The sequence below is a fragment of the Onychostruthus taczanowskii genome, unplaced genomic scaffold, assembly GCF_017590055.1.
Source record: "Onychostruthus taczanowskii isolate IOZ18803 unplaced genomic scaffold, ASM1759005v1 scaffold37, whole genome shotgun sequence".
In the NCBI taxonomy this organism is placed as follows: Eukaryota; Metazoa; Chordata; class Aves; order Passeriformes; family Passeridae; genus Onychostruthus; species Onychostruthus taczanowskii.
The window spans coordinates 4445137-4462540 of NW_024501126.1; the positions used below are offsets into that span (position 1 = coordinate 4445137).

Consider the following 17404-nt stretch of genomic DNA (forward strand, 5'->3'; position numbering starts at 1 on the left):
TCTGCAATATTGGCCACTTAAAATCAAATTCTCCCACCTCAAAGTGAACTTCCCTCACCACTGCCCAACCAAAATCATATTGCAGCAAATAACTTCTAAGTCACTGGTTTCAGCTATTTGGCAGTGTAGTCCAATAAAATGGCATGAGTTAATTTCATAGAAGCTTCAAAGATTTGTTTTGGATGAGGCAGAAAATTACTACCAAAAAAATTCACTCTTTTTTTCTCCAAGCACAATACACAAGGAGTTTTCATCCATCAAATGTTCACTTATTTTACACAAGTACAGGCTGAAGGCTGTGGCCTTGTCTGAAGTATCTAGCATCATAATATATTTATTAAGAAATTTATTGATCGCAGTCTGAATTTTTATCTTATTGTCCTTTAGTGTTCCCATTAAACAGCATTTTGACATTCTTTTTGAAGAAAAAGGAAACAAAAATATGAGAAAAACAAACTAAGTCATTAAAAAGGTACTTGAGAATACTTCCAGCAGCAACCTGCAGGCTTAGGCTCATTGTCAATCATGACATGATTTTCATGATTTATGAAAATTTGTTAAATTTACTTAAGAGGACTGGAAGGCAGACTAGGCTAGTACACTAATAACCTCTTTAACATGAAGCCTTATGGAATACAGTGCACCCTTTATACAACAAAAAGGTTAATTTAGCTTGTCACAACACAGAACTGAATTAACAGAGAAATTGAAAGGCTCTCAATTTATGTGATTAAATAAAATAGCCAAGATATTGCTACCATTCAAATGGTTTTTTTTGCCTTATCATGTAAAAATTAGATATTAAGTATGCATGCAAGAAAGTACTATAGTCGAATGCAGAGCTACCACCAAAAAAATCTGCTATACACTGACATTTCTGATCAGCCATTTCAGATCAGCCTTCTTTTTTTCTGCATTAAATATGCCATTTGTATTTTAAAATTCCCGTTAAATTAAGAAAACTTTACTTTTTTTGGTGGATTTTTTGATTCACATAATCAGTTTCTTGCTTAACCAAGAACTGGTATCATTCCTTCTGGCCTACAGACGAAAACTCACCTCTGCTTCTACAATTTGTTTCTCATACACAAATTGTTCACTGTTGAAAAGTTATTGCATGTAGCTTTGTGTACATATATGCAAACACACACACACATATATGTTGAAGCTGTATCCTGTTCTGAGCCTAGACTGGGAGGTGATCATGATGAACAACAGGGGATCCTTGTGAAGAATGCAAGACTCCTTGTTGCTGTGTTGCAAAATTAATGAATACCTGTAAGACATGAAAAAAGTACTATTTTCAAAATAAAAGTACTTGAATTCAGACTTTGGGGATATAGGTGATGGCATTTCTTAGCTGCTCTCCTTAGATTTTTTGACAAAATAACTAATAACTCATGTTGAGGGAACACCTCTAAAAACATGTCATAAACTCTAGAAATAATCCCTCTTCCCCTCTCCAGCTAAGACAGGGGCTGATAAATGATAAAAATTATGGTAAAATAATTTACCAGGAAATGAAAAATGCATTTTATGCACAAGTAAATATGAAACAATGGTTTTAATTGTCTTTGAATGACATACCTAAAGAATCTGAGTCTGTTGTTTCTGCCAATAATATATTACAGATGAGGGTGCAAATATTTCAAGGTGAAAGCACACTTCTGATTCAAAAACTAATGTGCCTCCTTGAATTGGTTTGGGTTTTTTAAACACAGATCTTCCTACATAAAATCTTGTTTCATTTTTAACCACACAAATATTTCACAGTGGCATGTAGAGGGAAAAATGGCTCTTCTTTATTCAAATGATCCTCTTCATATGCAAGCAAACTTGGGGTGCATTTAAAGTGTGTTTGTTGCTGTGAAGAACTATTTTCCTGTTTAAAACTGGCAGTCAGAGAGAGGAAGTGGTGGCAGGTGACTGAGGTGATGCATCAACATGAAAAATGGAAAGGAAGTAAATCTGAGTGAACAATGCCTGAAGAAACAGGCTGAAATTATCTTATATGCAGTCACTCAGTGAACAGATCATTTACAAGTAGTTAGTAGACCAGCACAGAGGAGAATACTTCAATAATGATTTGCACATGGGAAAAAGGAACAAATTCACACCATCAATCACAGAAAATTAATATTTTGACTAGATGTGCCTCTCAGTTTGCAGAAAGAATAACAAGCAGTTGCATATGGAGATGATGTAACACATCACAATCATCCAGAAATCCCATGGTTGCCATCAACGTGTTCCTCTTTTTCTCACAATAGGATTTCATAGTCTGGTCTCTTCTGTCTGTTTGTACATTTAAAATTCTCACAGGAAAATGTTCTGAAAGTCTAAGGTTTACCACGATTTACAGAGACTGGTTCAGCCTTTTCAAGGACATTGGTAAGATCCCAACTTTTGGACTGTGGGGATGGCAGTTCACACTGCTATCTTGTTGTCCCACACAGCTCCAGATTCATCTAAGCACAGATTATGTTTGTGCACACTACAAGTGTGTGGCTTGCTGTGATGCTTTTGCTGTGCTTACCTCCAGCACAAAAGCAGTGTGGGACCTGAGATGGCCTGGAACTGCTGGAGTATCGCATACATTCAGGTGACCCAGCAAATGACAGAACATTCTGCTACATCAATAACTACAATATGCAGCACATTTAGACAAAAAAAAAAAAAATGGGAAAGAAAGGAACGAGAAATCATAAAATACCTGCTCTAATGTGGTTTGGCTAATGGAGTAGTGTTTGATTTGGAGAAAAACTTTGTGATTCTCTAGGACTCTGAAGAGCTCTGCTAAGCATCCCTGACTTCTTGGTACATGGTACTCGAGCAGGTTAAGATGCTGTCCCTGAAAAAAAGTAAAAATTATAAAAACAGATAAAAGTGAACATGCTTGGTGATGAAGCTACACTTGCTTACAATCAGTCTACCTTCAATAGGCTCTTATTGCAGATTAATCTGGAAAATATGAGCTTTTAAAAAATAACATATTTTGCCCACATTCATAGAACAAAGAGTGGTTCATACTGAGAGTACAGATTTTGTGAGGTGACGGCTTGTTAATCTCATAAAAGATATAAAACTTCAGAGCAATTTGAATCTAACAGACTAGTGTTGCTACAATGCAGTCTGAGAAAAGGCTGAACATATGCAGACACAGAGCTGTCTGATCTCAATACAGACTTATGCCCACAAAGAGGTTCATCTCTAAGATAGACATTGTTTCCCATGATTCTTTTCCTAAACACAGTTAAAATAAAAGCCTTTGAGAGTGTTTATTGAAATATAATTGCTATAAGTCTTTTATAAGGCTTTGTATTAAATCAAAGACTCTCAGTAAAGGCTGAGACTTATGAACTCTGGGCCTTGAAAGCAATCAAAGCAAATACTCTTAGTGACTACACTGTAGTCTTACTTCAGGTGAACAGAGATTTGAGTTAAACTTCAATAATAAAAACAAAAGGAAATTTTCAGTCAGAGAAAAGGCCTTTTTATTTACATTGCGTAAATTCCTGTTTGGAGTTGATTCAACCACCATCACAAGTCAATTTTTTATGAATTGATTAATAGAAAAATAAAATAGATATTAATATGTACTTTTCCCAAGATAAATATATCCAAACATGTAAATATCCAAACATGTACATACTGTTCTTACAAGCCCCAAATTAATCCTGCCGTATACTACAATTTGGAGTTTTATCTGTACCTTAAACTGTGTTCCAGGAAAATGCATTTGTAGACAGTCCAAAATCATTCTTCCATAACTTATTTCTTTGCTAAGCCAAACCTTGACAGAATAACCCTCTCCAAATCTGGGAATGAGACACAGAAACATAAATCCATGAGGACACCATGAAGACAAGGAGAATATTTGGTTCAATTGATTTTCCTACAATTATATCAAGTATCATGCATGCCTGTGCATTATCCTTGTGATTTTATTATAATGCTATTGAACAACAGAACTTCAATAAGAAAGTTTTATAATAACAGAGACAATAGACATGTTATGACTTATTTTAGTTACCAGTGTGTCTCACTGCTTAATATACCTGAACTTTTGTTAAGTAAACTATGCTTTAATTGCTATATTACTTTGAGTAGTCAGTATAAAACTATGAAGATTACCAATCACATATACAGAAAAAGAAAAAAATATCCTTCAACTTTTCTAATGAGAAGAATGGGCATGTAGCACTATTTTTCGAATCTGTTAACAAAGCTACACCTTCAAAAGAAGATTTCAGCAGTGTCAGTACAATGGTATTTTAAAGATATGCAAAGTCATGTGTAGGGATATTTAGGGAGATGGCAAAGTTAACCAATTTTCTTTGACTTCTATGACCATGCAATCTCTCTCGGAATGATTTAGGAAATGAACTTCTCTTTCTCAACACAAATGTGATAAAATTTAAGTATAGGCAATCTAACCAACACTATCTTTTTTATTAGCTTTACTCACTGCTGATGGTTATTTGGGAAAGTTGCAATAAAGCAGTGAATATTGAAATGACAGCTATGGTCTTATGCACATTTCTTAAGCAATGGAGGTTGTGTTGCACCAGTCCCCAGACTGGGGTGCACAGACAGCTCAGCAGAGACATGGAACCCAAAAAAGGCGCTGTGCTGCACCCTTTCCCTACTTTGCAGCTACCTAAACTCCTTCCTTTGGATTCTCCCTTTTGGTTAATTGCTTGGGAAAAACACCAGAAGGAGCCACATCAGAAGAGCTTTCCACTGCCACTGCTCCTCCCTGCTGCCAGTGAGCAAGGGAAAGGCAGAGCTGAAAGGAGGACAGGGAACTTGGTCAGCACTGCCCATGTCTCCCCAGAAATCTGTCACTTCCTCTGTCTTTCTACTCACCACCAGCCCCACATCCTTCATTCCGGCATAACTCCCTTTTCTTTCCTCTCCAGTGTGGCAACTGCTCATTGCCAAATCCTTTATTCCAGTGGTTTGGCTCCTAGTGATTACCTCTGTAATATGACCTCGTGCCAAAACCCTCCTCTCTCGTGTCTTTCCTGTGCACAACCCACGATTCAGGGCAGCAGCTGGCTTAATTGGGTCTGACTGGTGAGAGGCACATTTTCATGTCATCAAAGCAGAGGATATATTACAGCACAGTCTACAACGCTGCCCTATTTCAATACAATAAAAAATGTCTACAGATTATCAATCAAAAGGTAAAAAAAGAAAGAACTATTTTGAGAAATATGTCCAGTTTAACCAGTACATGAATGATTCCCACCAAAATATCCCACATGAAACACCGCATGTTCCTGACCAATAATAAGTGTATACCAATGTAAGGGCTTTAACCCCTATTTTGCATTGAGTCAGAAACTGTTGCTATAAAGGAACAATCGACATTGATTTAAGAGCAATGCAAGTTTCCACAATGAAAAAAATAGACTGCAGACTTGATTCTATTAAGAATATCTCATTATTTCAAAATACAATTTCCAAGGATCTCAAACAAAAATCCTAACTTTCTATGTAGCACAAAAGAATGCCAGCTTCTGCATAAAAATTTAAAACTCCACCACAGATAAATGAGTATAGGGTTTTCTAGCCTTTGGGGTTGTTTGGTGTTTTGTGGGTTGCTTTTTTTGTTGTTGTTGTTGTTTTTCTTCAGTTGGGTTAATTTCTTTTGTTTGTTTATTTTTTTATTGTAGTCAAATGCAACCACTGAACTACTGAAATGGAGTAAGAAACATCTTGATGCAGTGTCCTGTCTGTTGGTTCCTGAAGGATGTTTCATGAACTAAATTGTATTAAGTCCAGACAGCAGGGTACTAAATATTTACTGGAGAGTGTAGCCTGAAAGACAAACAGTGCTGATTCATCAGAGATCCAGAATTAAGTGGAATCCAAAGCAGTGTCTGGCAGATTTGCTTTGCAAAGATTTACTATGTTTTAAATAGATCTCTAATTATATGTTTTAAATGCATAGCATCATCCCTGAAAAAAATACAAGTGACAATAAAAAAAGTTGTTACAAAGATGGATATAGTTAACAAGGGTATTCAATTTAGTTGACAGCTAACCTGAGGCAACATTTTACAGGAGATCATTGATTCTGATCAGTTTTTTGGCATTTCTATGCAACAACCATTGAATTACAGTTTGAAAAATGCTGGTTTATGGGAACATTCAACAATCTCATAAAATAAAATTGCTGTATGCAATGAAGTTTCCAAAGAAAATTAATCAAAATTCTGATTAGCAAAGACAGAGGAGTCTATGCAACTTTGATTTAGTTCTAAGTTTTGAATGGCATAAATGCCAGCATGGCACCAATAAAAAACTTTAAAATATTTTCTCCTTTTGGCTAGAGGAGTTATGATGCTTCTATACCTTGATTTTATACTTCATTTTAGTACAAGACCTCCCCATATAGAGTAAGCTGATTAGCAATAAACATTTCCCCCTGCTATAATCAGCAAGCTGCTTTCGGCAATGCACTGAGGAAATGGAAACCGAGTTGACCATTTTATTCACTCTGCTTTCCTCTCTGATTCAGACAATTCAATTAATTCAGAAACACAAAGTGGAATTACAGAGGAAACCACAGTCTGGTTTGAGTAGCACTGTTAGCATCAAACCTTTAGCACCTGAGAGCTCAAGACCTAAAGAGGAAGACATTGTCATTAGAATGGCCTAAGTTGAGCCAGCACACTCATTCAGCAGCCATCTGCTGCAAAAGATTCTTCATTTCTCCACAGCTATTCAACAGAGAACACATTGTGCACTGCCATGTTACTTTAACAACACCTGCATTTCTATTTTTGTATAAACAAATACACAAAACCACATATTCTGACAAAATGAAATATTTTTCTTCTCTCTTATCCTTCCTCTTCTTCCTCAAACTACTAGTTTATGCTTGAGTTTCACCTCATTAGTGGTTCTGGGAGTACAACTTATTGAGTGTTTTTTCTGTTAAAATGCCAACATGAGACTGAAGCTAAAATATAAATTCTCAAATTGATTGTAAACTAATTAACTTGACTATTTAAAGAAGCATCAGCTGCAGAAGCAGGAGCTTAGCAAAAACTACAACTCCACACTTCTAATTTCCATAGGTCTTCAAGGTGTCTGAGCACTCCGATAACAAGGGAGCAAAAGGAACATGAAAAGGTAGCAAGGAATGGAAATATTTCCATGCCAGGAATTACTAAATAGGCTAAAAATTTTCATAATGAAAGAAAGATGATGAGGCAGTCAAAAGGTATTTTTAGGGAACCCAGAATCATGACTAAGCAACGAAAATAAGAAATAATTATTCACTCGTGTTTCTCATGCGAGAGCAGGGGACATAGAGTTACGTTACAGGAAAAGAAATGCCAAGTCAGTAAAATGAAGTAGTCTTCCTTACACAATGTAGAGAAACTGTAGAACTCATTGACATGGGATGTGCTAGATGTCAGAACTTGACATGACTTGAATAAGTGACCAGAAAAACTCATGGTGGGAATCCACTAAAATCACTTCTGACTTAAGAAGCCTCTAAAAAAGAAACTGCTGAAGGCAGTTGAGCAATGTGGTAAAGAAACTTCCTGTGCTTACCTTGTTCCTGTACTTTTCCTTTTTGATCACTTTCAGAGAGAGAATACTGTGCTAGCAGGTGTATAATCTGATATCAGGCTTCTTTTGGTATAAATAACCCCAAGAAGAAGTCAGCCTGGGTAAATCACCCAAATGGGTCCTCAGTTCTTAGAAGTTTTGCAGCCCCACAGCCACACTGCCAGCAGTACAAAAATAGTTTATGTAAATTGACTTCAGATATGTGTCTACACAAGCTGCAGTCACACGCTGAAATAAAGTGTAACCAAATCTATACTGAGGCAGTCCCCTGGATGCTTTCCTGGTCCTCTTTTAACCTTGCAATGGTAATGGAAGTGGATTTAATGGCCCAAAGGCTGAAAATTCTCATGAATATGAAGGAGAGGAACTGACCCTTGGGGTAGGGTAGCTTCTGAATGTTCCCTTCTGCCCATTCCTTGGAGGTCCTGGTTCAGAGGTTTGAATGGGGACAAGAGTCCCCACTGAAACACAGCTGAGCCTGCATTTGGTCACAAGGAGTCCCTAGAGGAATTAACCCAAGGAGTTTTCTTAAGCTTGACCCATGAAAACCTGTTTTTATGAAGGGTGAAAAAGAAAGTATATTACCAGCAGAATTCTATTTGCTTTTAAAAAAAATCATTTAAAAGGCTTAAGAATTTGCTCAAATGAACTAAAGCAAACTTTGAAACCACTGTTTTAAGTTACAGCAGGTCCAGCATAAACAGCTTATCAAATCACACTCTTCCCAAAGCCTGTTTACCAAATCTTCTCTCCCCCAGTAAAACTTGCTGAATGTAAACTCAGGAAATGAAGGACATGGCCCCATTTCTTAAACTTGGAGGAATAAGAAGAGCATCTAATCACCCATATGCTTTCCTTCCCCACTAATCAAAGAGTACATTTCCTGGACAATGTTTTGCTATATTTATACATATATTCACATCAAAAAATTGCAGCTCACAGAAAGTTTACTGATTGAAATACAATGTGCACACTTTGTGCATAGACTAGCTCAATCAAAGGATTGCTTCAAAATAATGTTATTGGATAAAAACATAAAAATAGTAAAGAGAACATTGGCACTTAATATCTTCAAGGAACTGCATCTTTTAGAATATGTACCATAAATCAAAGAGAGGGAATAATATTCTACTGTGCTGTTTATTCCTCTGCTTTGGTTTGCATTCATTTGCAGGCAGATATGGTTCTGCTTTCCCTGAGTGAATAGACTCACAAAATCGTTTAAGCTAAAATAGGCCTCATCTGGGCAAGACAACTTAGTTACACCAGTATAATTGCAGAAGCATGGGATGCACATCCAGGTCATTCCTCTCACAGCCCTAGGCACAAATACAATTTACCAACAGAACAAATCTTGAACAACATTGAAAATGTTTTCCCAATAAAAATGTTTTGAGAAACATTGGGAAAAAAGAAAAAAAAATTAAATAAAATTACTAAAACAAATTAATCACACTTTAAGATCATTTTAAATTGCACAATATATTTAATTGTTTCATCTATTAAAAAACAAGCAAAGCCAATACCAAAGAAAAAAGGTAATTAATTTTTAAATACTTGTATTTTTAATGCTAAAAATTGTGTTTACAATTGTATTTACAATACAATCCTAATACTTGTATTTTTAAATGCTAAAATCAAATGCAAATACCCTGTCACTTTTAAAATGGGATTTCCTTCTGCATTTATCCAGAACCTCAGCCTTGCTGAACAGATAAATTTGATTAGATGCAAAGAAACACACATAAATAAATTATAAAATCTCTCTTCCATGTACTATTCATAGAATTTGTTTCATCATTTATAAGTAATCATGACTTTTCCAGGGTAACGATAGAAACACAAAAGCGGTTATTAAAATGATGACTAACACTTGTTCAGGTATATTGTACATACACTATTTGTTCACACACACTCAGGCTTTCATATCAAACCATCTAAAGGAAATTTCTGTACTCAATATTATAATTGTCATAACAGTGAGGGTCCCAGATTATGAGCAGTGCAGGGTACAACTTTGCCTTTCTCTCTGTGTGCTTGTAAATTCTTAGGTGTGATTTCCAAATACATGGTGAAACCCAAAAAAACTAGGTAATTGTTTATATAGCTGCACACACAAATATCTCTCCATATTTGTGCTTGTCTGCACATACTGCCAAGTAACAGGGATTTTTTTATTCTTGCATTATTTATATATTTCACTCCCAGAGAAGCAGGAGCAGCAGTGCTGGTAATCCTGTGTTAATCTGATGGCACAGCCTATAAAGAACCCAAACTGTTTCCTCAAAGTAAATTTTGGAGCTCAACAGTGAAAAAGGCAGGAGTAAGTAACATCATCATTGTGTTGCTGTGACTGGGTTTGCATGTACTGATTTTTAATAACATAATAATCATGATATTACACACTAAAATATCTACTAAAAGACCTTCTCAACACCTCAAGGTCAAATCTCAAGATAAAAAGTGTTTAATGGAGACAAGACGTAAAATTAAAATTTAAACCACAGTTATATTTGCTTTATGGAATGAATATCAATTACATCATCACACAGCACGTTGTCATGAAATCCCTATTGTGAATGCCTTACAAGACACACTGGATGTACCTGCTCAGACAAGCGGCTTTATTTACTGCAATGCCTAGAAAATGTTCCAAATAAGACAGCAGATTGATGAAAGAAGGGAAGCGAAAGGGAAAAGAGTGCTTCATGGTTCTGGAACCTCCTGGGGAACCAAATCTTACCCTTTCATTCTCATACACCTGTGTGGTCTGTGGTGACTCAGACCACTTCTTTCTTTAGTGCTTTTCTGTCTGCTTAAGGGCCCACCTTAACTGGAGACAAAGGGCTCCAGATGGAAGAGGGAATTCACAGTGCCTTCTGGAACACCCACACCTACAGCTGAAGTTAACTGGAGTTTTTCTTCGAATACAATGTTGAAGAAATGTAAAATATTTAGTCATAAACTGCTCGGATGGTAAAAAACCCTTTTAACCCTTTTAACTTCAGCACTAATCTTTGGTTACTCCTCTATAAAGTAGGAGTAATTATTCCAAATCAAGTTTCCCAGAAGTGCTGTGGAAAACAAAGATATTGATGTTTGTGAAACCCTGATCCAATAAATGCTGATAATACTGTATTTAAGAATAGGTTTGAAAAACTCCTAGTAAAACACATGCTAGGGAAAGAGGATAATATGAAATCAATTAGCTGCTGCTGATTTAATGGTTTATTTGGCGATACAACGCAGGATCCTGTGAAAAAGAGTATAAAATGACCAAAAAAAAAAAAAGGCATTCTAATGCACATGCACAGTAGGACTGAATAAATATTGTACCAATTTTAGGAGAGTCAAAGGATACTGTTAATTCTTGAACTCTTAATCTATGTGGTTTTTAAGTGTTAAGAACTCTTTCCTTCAAACTTTCCCCTTGAAAGACAAACTAATAGCTATGTTACATGATTACACATCCACTGCCTTAATGCATTTTTCATGTACAAAAGGAATGCTTTTTTTTGGTCAAGAAGAATGAAAATTATTTAATTTTTTGTATTTTATAGCATGTAAGAAAAAAAAAAAGTAAAGTATGAGCCATCTGGCAACATATTTTCCATTCTAACTCTTTCAACACACAGATAAGACTTGCAGATTCCTTTAATCCTCCCTTGAGTGAGAGAAAAGGACGGAGTGAGAACAGTAAAGGAACAACATGAAGACACTGTCAGTGACGAAAGAGTCAAGTCCCATATAGGAGGGATGAGGAGATGACTTGACTTTGGGCCTGAAATCCTCTTGTCAAGCTATGGAGAAGAATGTAACTGATGCATCAGACTCTTTTCCCCTGTAACTTGGTAAAGTATGGGGAGATTAAGTGTTCAAATTGTAGATATGAGCAAAGGCCTCCGTGCTAAAGCATGCAGATGTTGAAGTAGCTGTGATCCCATGAGGAGTTTGAACAGAGAGAGTGAGAAGAGTGATGAAGACCCTTCGCGCCCAGAAAGAGAAGATCTCCATTCTCAGAGATGAAGATGATCTCAGAAATAGATAAAGAGAACCTTTGATCTTGAACAGTTCATCCCTAAAATAGAACCCCACAAGTTGACATGACCCATAAATGCAGCTGTGGGAAAGCTGTGAAAGATGGGAGAAACTTCGTGGTTGCAGATTTCTGGGTGGCTGCTATTCATGGAAATTAAAAGCCATAAGAGAACTGTTTTCTTGTGGAGAAGTCTCCATAAATTGAGACTTCCCTCTCCATTTGGGACTCCCAAGTGAACTAAAGAAAAACTATTCTAGAGATGATAAACTGACTAAATTGAGGGAAAGAAAGAAGCTGGCAGGGGGAGGAAGGAGGACTGTTCTGAAGATTTTACTCTAATTATTCTTTTGGTTTCTGTTAATAAAGTTTCTTTGTATCCTTTTAGTTTTGAGCCTGCTTTGCCTTCCTCCTAATCCTATCTCACAGCAGGAAATGAATAAGTGTATTCCAGTGAGTGCACTGTTGTTTGGCCAGCACTGAAGCCACCACATTAATTGGTGCATTGGCCAGGAAATCTCAGATTGGCAAATCAAAACCACTACCCAGCTATAGCAAATGAATTAATTGTTGGGTAATTTAATCAGATGGCTTGCTGATAAAATTTGAGAAAAGACTTGATGTCCAGTACCTGACAAATTGGTATGGGTTTTTCTGATATGAGAAGTCTGTCCAGATGGCCCTAGAATGAAGGATAATATTCAAAATGTTGTTCTCAGAGAACTGGACAGCTGTATCTCACATGAAAATGCTTCTGTGAATTTAAAAAAAAAAACATTAAGTATAATGGAGAATACTGAAGAGAGCATTTAAATGTAATCCATTCACAATTTAGAGTAATTGACTCTGTTGGCAGGAGTTGTCTGAAATTAGGCTTTAATGGGCACAACTGTTAACACATCAATCTCAGACAAACTACACCTAGAACTAAGATGCTAACTTTTTGAAAAATGCCCTTTATTTTGTTCTTCTACCTAATACATTTCTTCATATTGTTTATAAATTTGCCACCTACAATAAAAAAGGTTTTATATAAATGTTTTACCCTTATTAATCTGCTGATAAACATCTGCAGATACTTTAAATCTGTTTAAACATATACAAATATAGTCAAGGTTCAGCAGCTTGGAGCAGAAACCCAAACACTGACATTTGCAGTGAGAAGACATTTTTGGAAGTGCATTTTCTAACAGGCTTGCAGAAGGTCTGGGAAAATGGAACAAGTCTCACACGTTAGTAGCGACATCACTTTTTATATTCCTATGAAGCATTTATGTTTCATATTAGCATCTTACTGGAATTTACCCATACCCTTCATAGCAGAATTTTGTCCTGCCATCTGACAAAGCTGTACTCAGTGCACGATTATGATCTCTCACGTCTGCCAAGGACTGAAAGTGCAGCCAGAGAGAAAGAGCTGAATCCTTGAACTCCCCAACACAGCAAAAAAGCAAATTTAACAGGGCCCCAAGGAAGACCCATTAAACCTTCATCACATATCCATCTAAAAGGTGATCATAATCTGGACTCTATAGGCTGGAGTGGTACTAAAGAATAACCAAAAGACACAATCTTGAGGACTTCCATCAAGACAGAATTCAACAAGAAGGGAAGAAAGAATGCCATTTTAGTATACGTACCTACATTTAGAAGAGGAAGAAAATTCTTGAGACACACTAATAGAATCACGTGTAATATCAAAATATGCTTCTATTTCTTACAGTACAGGATTTAGTCTTTTATATATAAAAGCTGTATGAAAGTTTTCTTTGGTTTAAGTATTCATATAGTGGTTAGATTTATCTCCTTGTAATCTTCAAAGCCAGACCAAGACATTTGTTGATTTTAAAATATTTATTCAATTTGCTTTGTAGAAACAAATTAAAAACAGACTAAAGGATGTCAAGAACTGCTTATAAGTAAGAACAATTTTTAAAAAAACAAGCTGTAAAATCTAATAAAGAAATTATGATAATCTACAGCTATCACCCCATTAATTTATTTTAGTACCATTCTTCCCTGTTAATATGAATGCTTATATTACTAGCCTGATTCATTCACACATAGCACAAAAAACACTATCCAAAAATACAAACTTTTAGGGTATTGGTAATTAAATCAGATGCAACAAAATCAGTTTTGTTTATGCTTTCCTTTGTTTAAACAAAATGTAAGAGGTGATGGGTTTTTTACCGTGAGATGGTGCATGGAATAAATATAATAGACAGTGCTAATTGCAGGAAAACACTGAAACACAAGAAAAAGATTGGTGATTATATCAGTAGAGATGGCTGTTAAGGAAAACATCCTTCCTTCCAGGTAGATATTTCCTAATAGCAGCTTAGATTTACTAATCCTTGTGGTCTACCACTTTAGAAGAAACTGTATTTTGCTCTGTATGGCAATGAGAATGATAGGGCTATTAAATCATAGGAAAACTGGAGGGAATCAATCACTTAATACTCTTCCAGGTCCTGGAATCTTTTCAGGATATTCACAGGTAGAGCAGAAAGTGAGAAAATGAAGATTTTAAAATTGTTTAAAGCTTAATTATTTCAATAGATTTCTTTGGAATTCTGCTTCTCTGCCCCTTCCCCATCTCATGTAGGTGCAGGAATCCTCCATATGGTACAAGGTAGCATACCAGGAAATTGTCTTCAAGTAAGTTTGGAACTTTAATTGCAAAACCTACAATGTTTTTTAATGTCCTAACAATTACTTTAAGTGTTAGGTGTGTGATAGCCTGGGTTTTATGATAAAGGATCATATTGGCATGTGTTGGAAGGATGTTTGGAAACTAGACTAAGCAACAAAATAACAGGAGTACAGGGACAGTCTTTGACATCTTCCTAGCACTCATCAGAAGATTTCCAAAGAAAACACAGAAATGTCTTTTCTGAAAGCCTTAGCAGCTGTGTGTGTGACATTTTAAGACTCTGCTCTCTACAGCGGTTTTGTTTTTCCAGCCAAGAAAATGCATCAGGCAGTCAGAGAAATTCAGAGAACTGTATGATTTTAATTAAATCCTTTGATAAAGCTCACAGCTATTTTTTCTTAATAAAGGTTCTAAAGTTTTAAACAAATTCAATAGGTCCCTGAACAGTTAGCATGGAAAATTTGGAGATCAAGTCAATCAATAAGCCAGGAGTTAAAGGGATTTTAGTCCTGCTTTAAATGAAAAAATCTTCGTGCAGTTTGAGCTACACAGTTTGTGTAGAAAGTCTCAGCAATATTGATCTCAAGTGCACACATTTTCCCATGTGAAGGTCACTGATGGACATATATTAAAAAACTTCCATGGAACACAAACCTGCTGACAGTATAAAATATTTTTGATATAGAAAATATGTGCTTTTTACAAAGTTACAATTATTTTAAAAAATTGCTATGAACATGACTGCTAAATATTCTTATTATGACTTTGCTTTAGAGAATTTGAAAGAGGCACTCATAAAGCCTTGATTCCAGAATGGCTGATCTGTGACTATCTCTATAGTAATAACAGCGCTAGTACCATCTCAATAAGAAATAATATGATGACACTTCCAGCAGGATAGTTCTGCATTGATTTACTAACTGTGATCTGAAAGTAGTTTATCTACAGAGTCAGTGCAGCAAATTGAGAAATAACTGCCTTATTTATATGAATATGGTGCATACTTATGAGTATGCTTTTGACGTCTTGTTTCCATAAGAGGGAAGATAAAAAGATGCTGCTAAAGCAAACATCAGAAGTGACAAAAAATTACAAAGTCACTGATAAGATAAAGAGGAAGGTAGCCTTTTTGTGGACTGTCTGATTTTGCCCTCTCAAGGTCAAGCTGACAAGACAGAGATATACACTCAATCCAGAGGATCTGAAACATAAAAAGTGAAGACTCACATTCATCCCAGCTAACTTTGTACACTCAACTGAAGTGCCTAAGTAATACTATTTTTCCTGAGTGGGGGGACACACATCTTCAAAAAGCATTTTCACCTAAGATCTGCATTGTCCTCTACATAATGAGTTACATTGTCCTCTATGTATGATCTGTTTCTCATACACAAGAAATAAAGGATGCCTTCACACTCACTAATCTACTCCAGCCAGTGAGATAACAGGCCATTCCATGCTACAAAATTTGGGAAGAGACAAGATGGCAAAGGCAAAGACCTGGATACAAAAAAGGAAGAAAGAGCTGCCTCCAGAAATTGAAGCAAATAGGCACTGAAAGGTGTGCAAACATGAAAAGAAGGCTACAATCACACACAATCATCAGAATTAGAGATGCAGACATCAATGTTTTTTCCACTATCCGGATTGTAATGTCTCTAACTGAAAGATTGTGTTCATGAAAAAAACTTGTAAGCAGAGAGACAGTGCGAGTCAGGCCCACCTTGCTAATGCAGCTGTGAAGCAAGGATCTATGGCTCTACCCAAAGGGAAGGCCAGAAAGCCAAAAGGGTTGTCACAGCACAAGAAGTTGTCCAAAGCACATAACTTCTGCCTTATAAACATGGCAGACAGCAATTCCAAAGCATTTTCGTAGAGCTTGTTCCCAATATCAAGTGCATCTGCACTTAAGAGAGCTAAGTGCTGAGCTGGTACAAAGCAGTGTAGCTTTGCTGCTTGTAAATGAGCTGTATCATCTTACACAGCTGACTGTCTGCGTGTCCTAACAATTACATTTACAACCGAATGGAAATGTTCTAGCTATAAGTTGCAGCAATTTTCCCCTCAGCTTCCAATCCTGTTTCCTTTATGGTGGTTTGAGCATATTCCCTGAATTAAACATTCTCATTAATAGATATTAAATTAAGTCATGAGCAGAGCTCAAACAGAAAAGAGGCTTATGCACACCAGGAAAAGGATGCAGAAAACAACATAAATATCTGCAATTGTCAGTGAATTAGGTAGGGAGCAGAGAGAGCTCAAAACAGATGTTCGTACTGGCTGCTGACCTGTTAAAAATGCTTCTTTCTGTTATGAAAAACCCTCAGAAGGAACCAAATTGTATTTCATTGCCTTGTCAGATTCCCACAATGTATTCCTTAGGTTATGTGCAGAAGTGCTTTATTTTAGATGCAGATCTGCCTCTTTCAATTACCAGTGCAGACTCCAAAGCATTTTAGCAATGTCATATGTCAATTTAGCTTGCTAAGTTGTCCTAATTGTCTCTTTTTTAACTTCAGTGACAGCAGGAGAAAGATGTTCTTAGCAGTCATAAGTTCTTATGCCTTAGCACTACTAAAGCATCTAGCCAGCTCTTAGATTGAATAAAGATGCAGAAGATTTGATGTTGATGCATAATACCTGTTTTTAATGTGCTGGGGAGAACCAAGACACTTGAAAGTTCCATTGACCATGATAGCAAGCCTTGTGCAGAGAGCTTCACATTCTTCCATACTACAAAATAAATTGAGGGGAAAAAACCAAATAATTAGTAGTGAAAACAGAGAACATTTTTTATACCTAACTTTAGTTAAGTGGAAGAATCTGGACAGATGCCAAAACAGATACACAAAACCTTGGGCTTCAAAGGGTGATAGTCAAAGTTGTAAGCCAAATCAGTATATACCAACAGTTATTACCACATGACAGAGAAAAGAGCCTTAAGCCATTATTTATATTTTTAGTCCATAACTATTTGGACAATTCTGGTCAGAATATAAATGTATCATCATTACTACAGGCAAATACCTCATAAGCACTCTCAGGAATGCCACTGATGGAGTCATGAACTCTGTTCATTCCCTTTAATACGTGTTTATGATTATTCTGAGCTACAGGAT

General features: G+C 36.2%; 1 protein-coding gene across 1 annotated transcript in view; it reads right to left on the bottom strand.

Moving 5' to 3' along the window:
* Positions 1-1186: 1186 nt before the first annotated feature.
* Positions 1187-17404, bottom strand: part of ABCA13 (ATP binding cassette subfamily A member 13) — a 168646-nt gene continuing 152428 nt past the window's right edge. The window contains exons 52-55 of the mRNA XM_041411692.1: positions 16926-17018; positions 3713-3818; positions 2714-2851; positions 1187-1276 (exon numbers count right to left, since the gene is read on the bottom strand). Coding sequence (XP_041267626.1) covers positions 1187-1276; positions 2714-2851; positions 3713-3818; positions 16926-17018 — 427 coding nt within the window. The remainder of the gene's footprint in view (positions 1277-2713; positions 2852-3712; positions 3819-16925; positions 17019-17404) is intronic.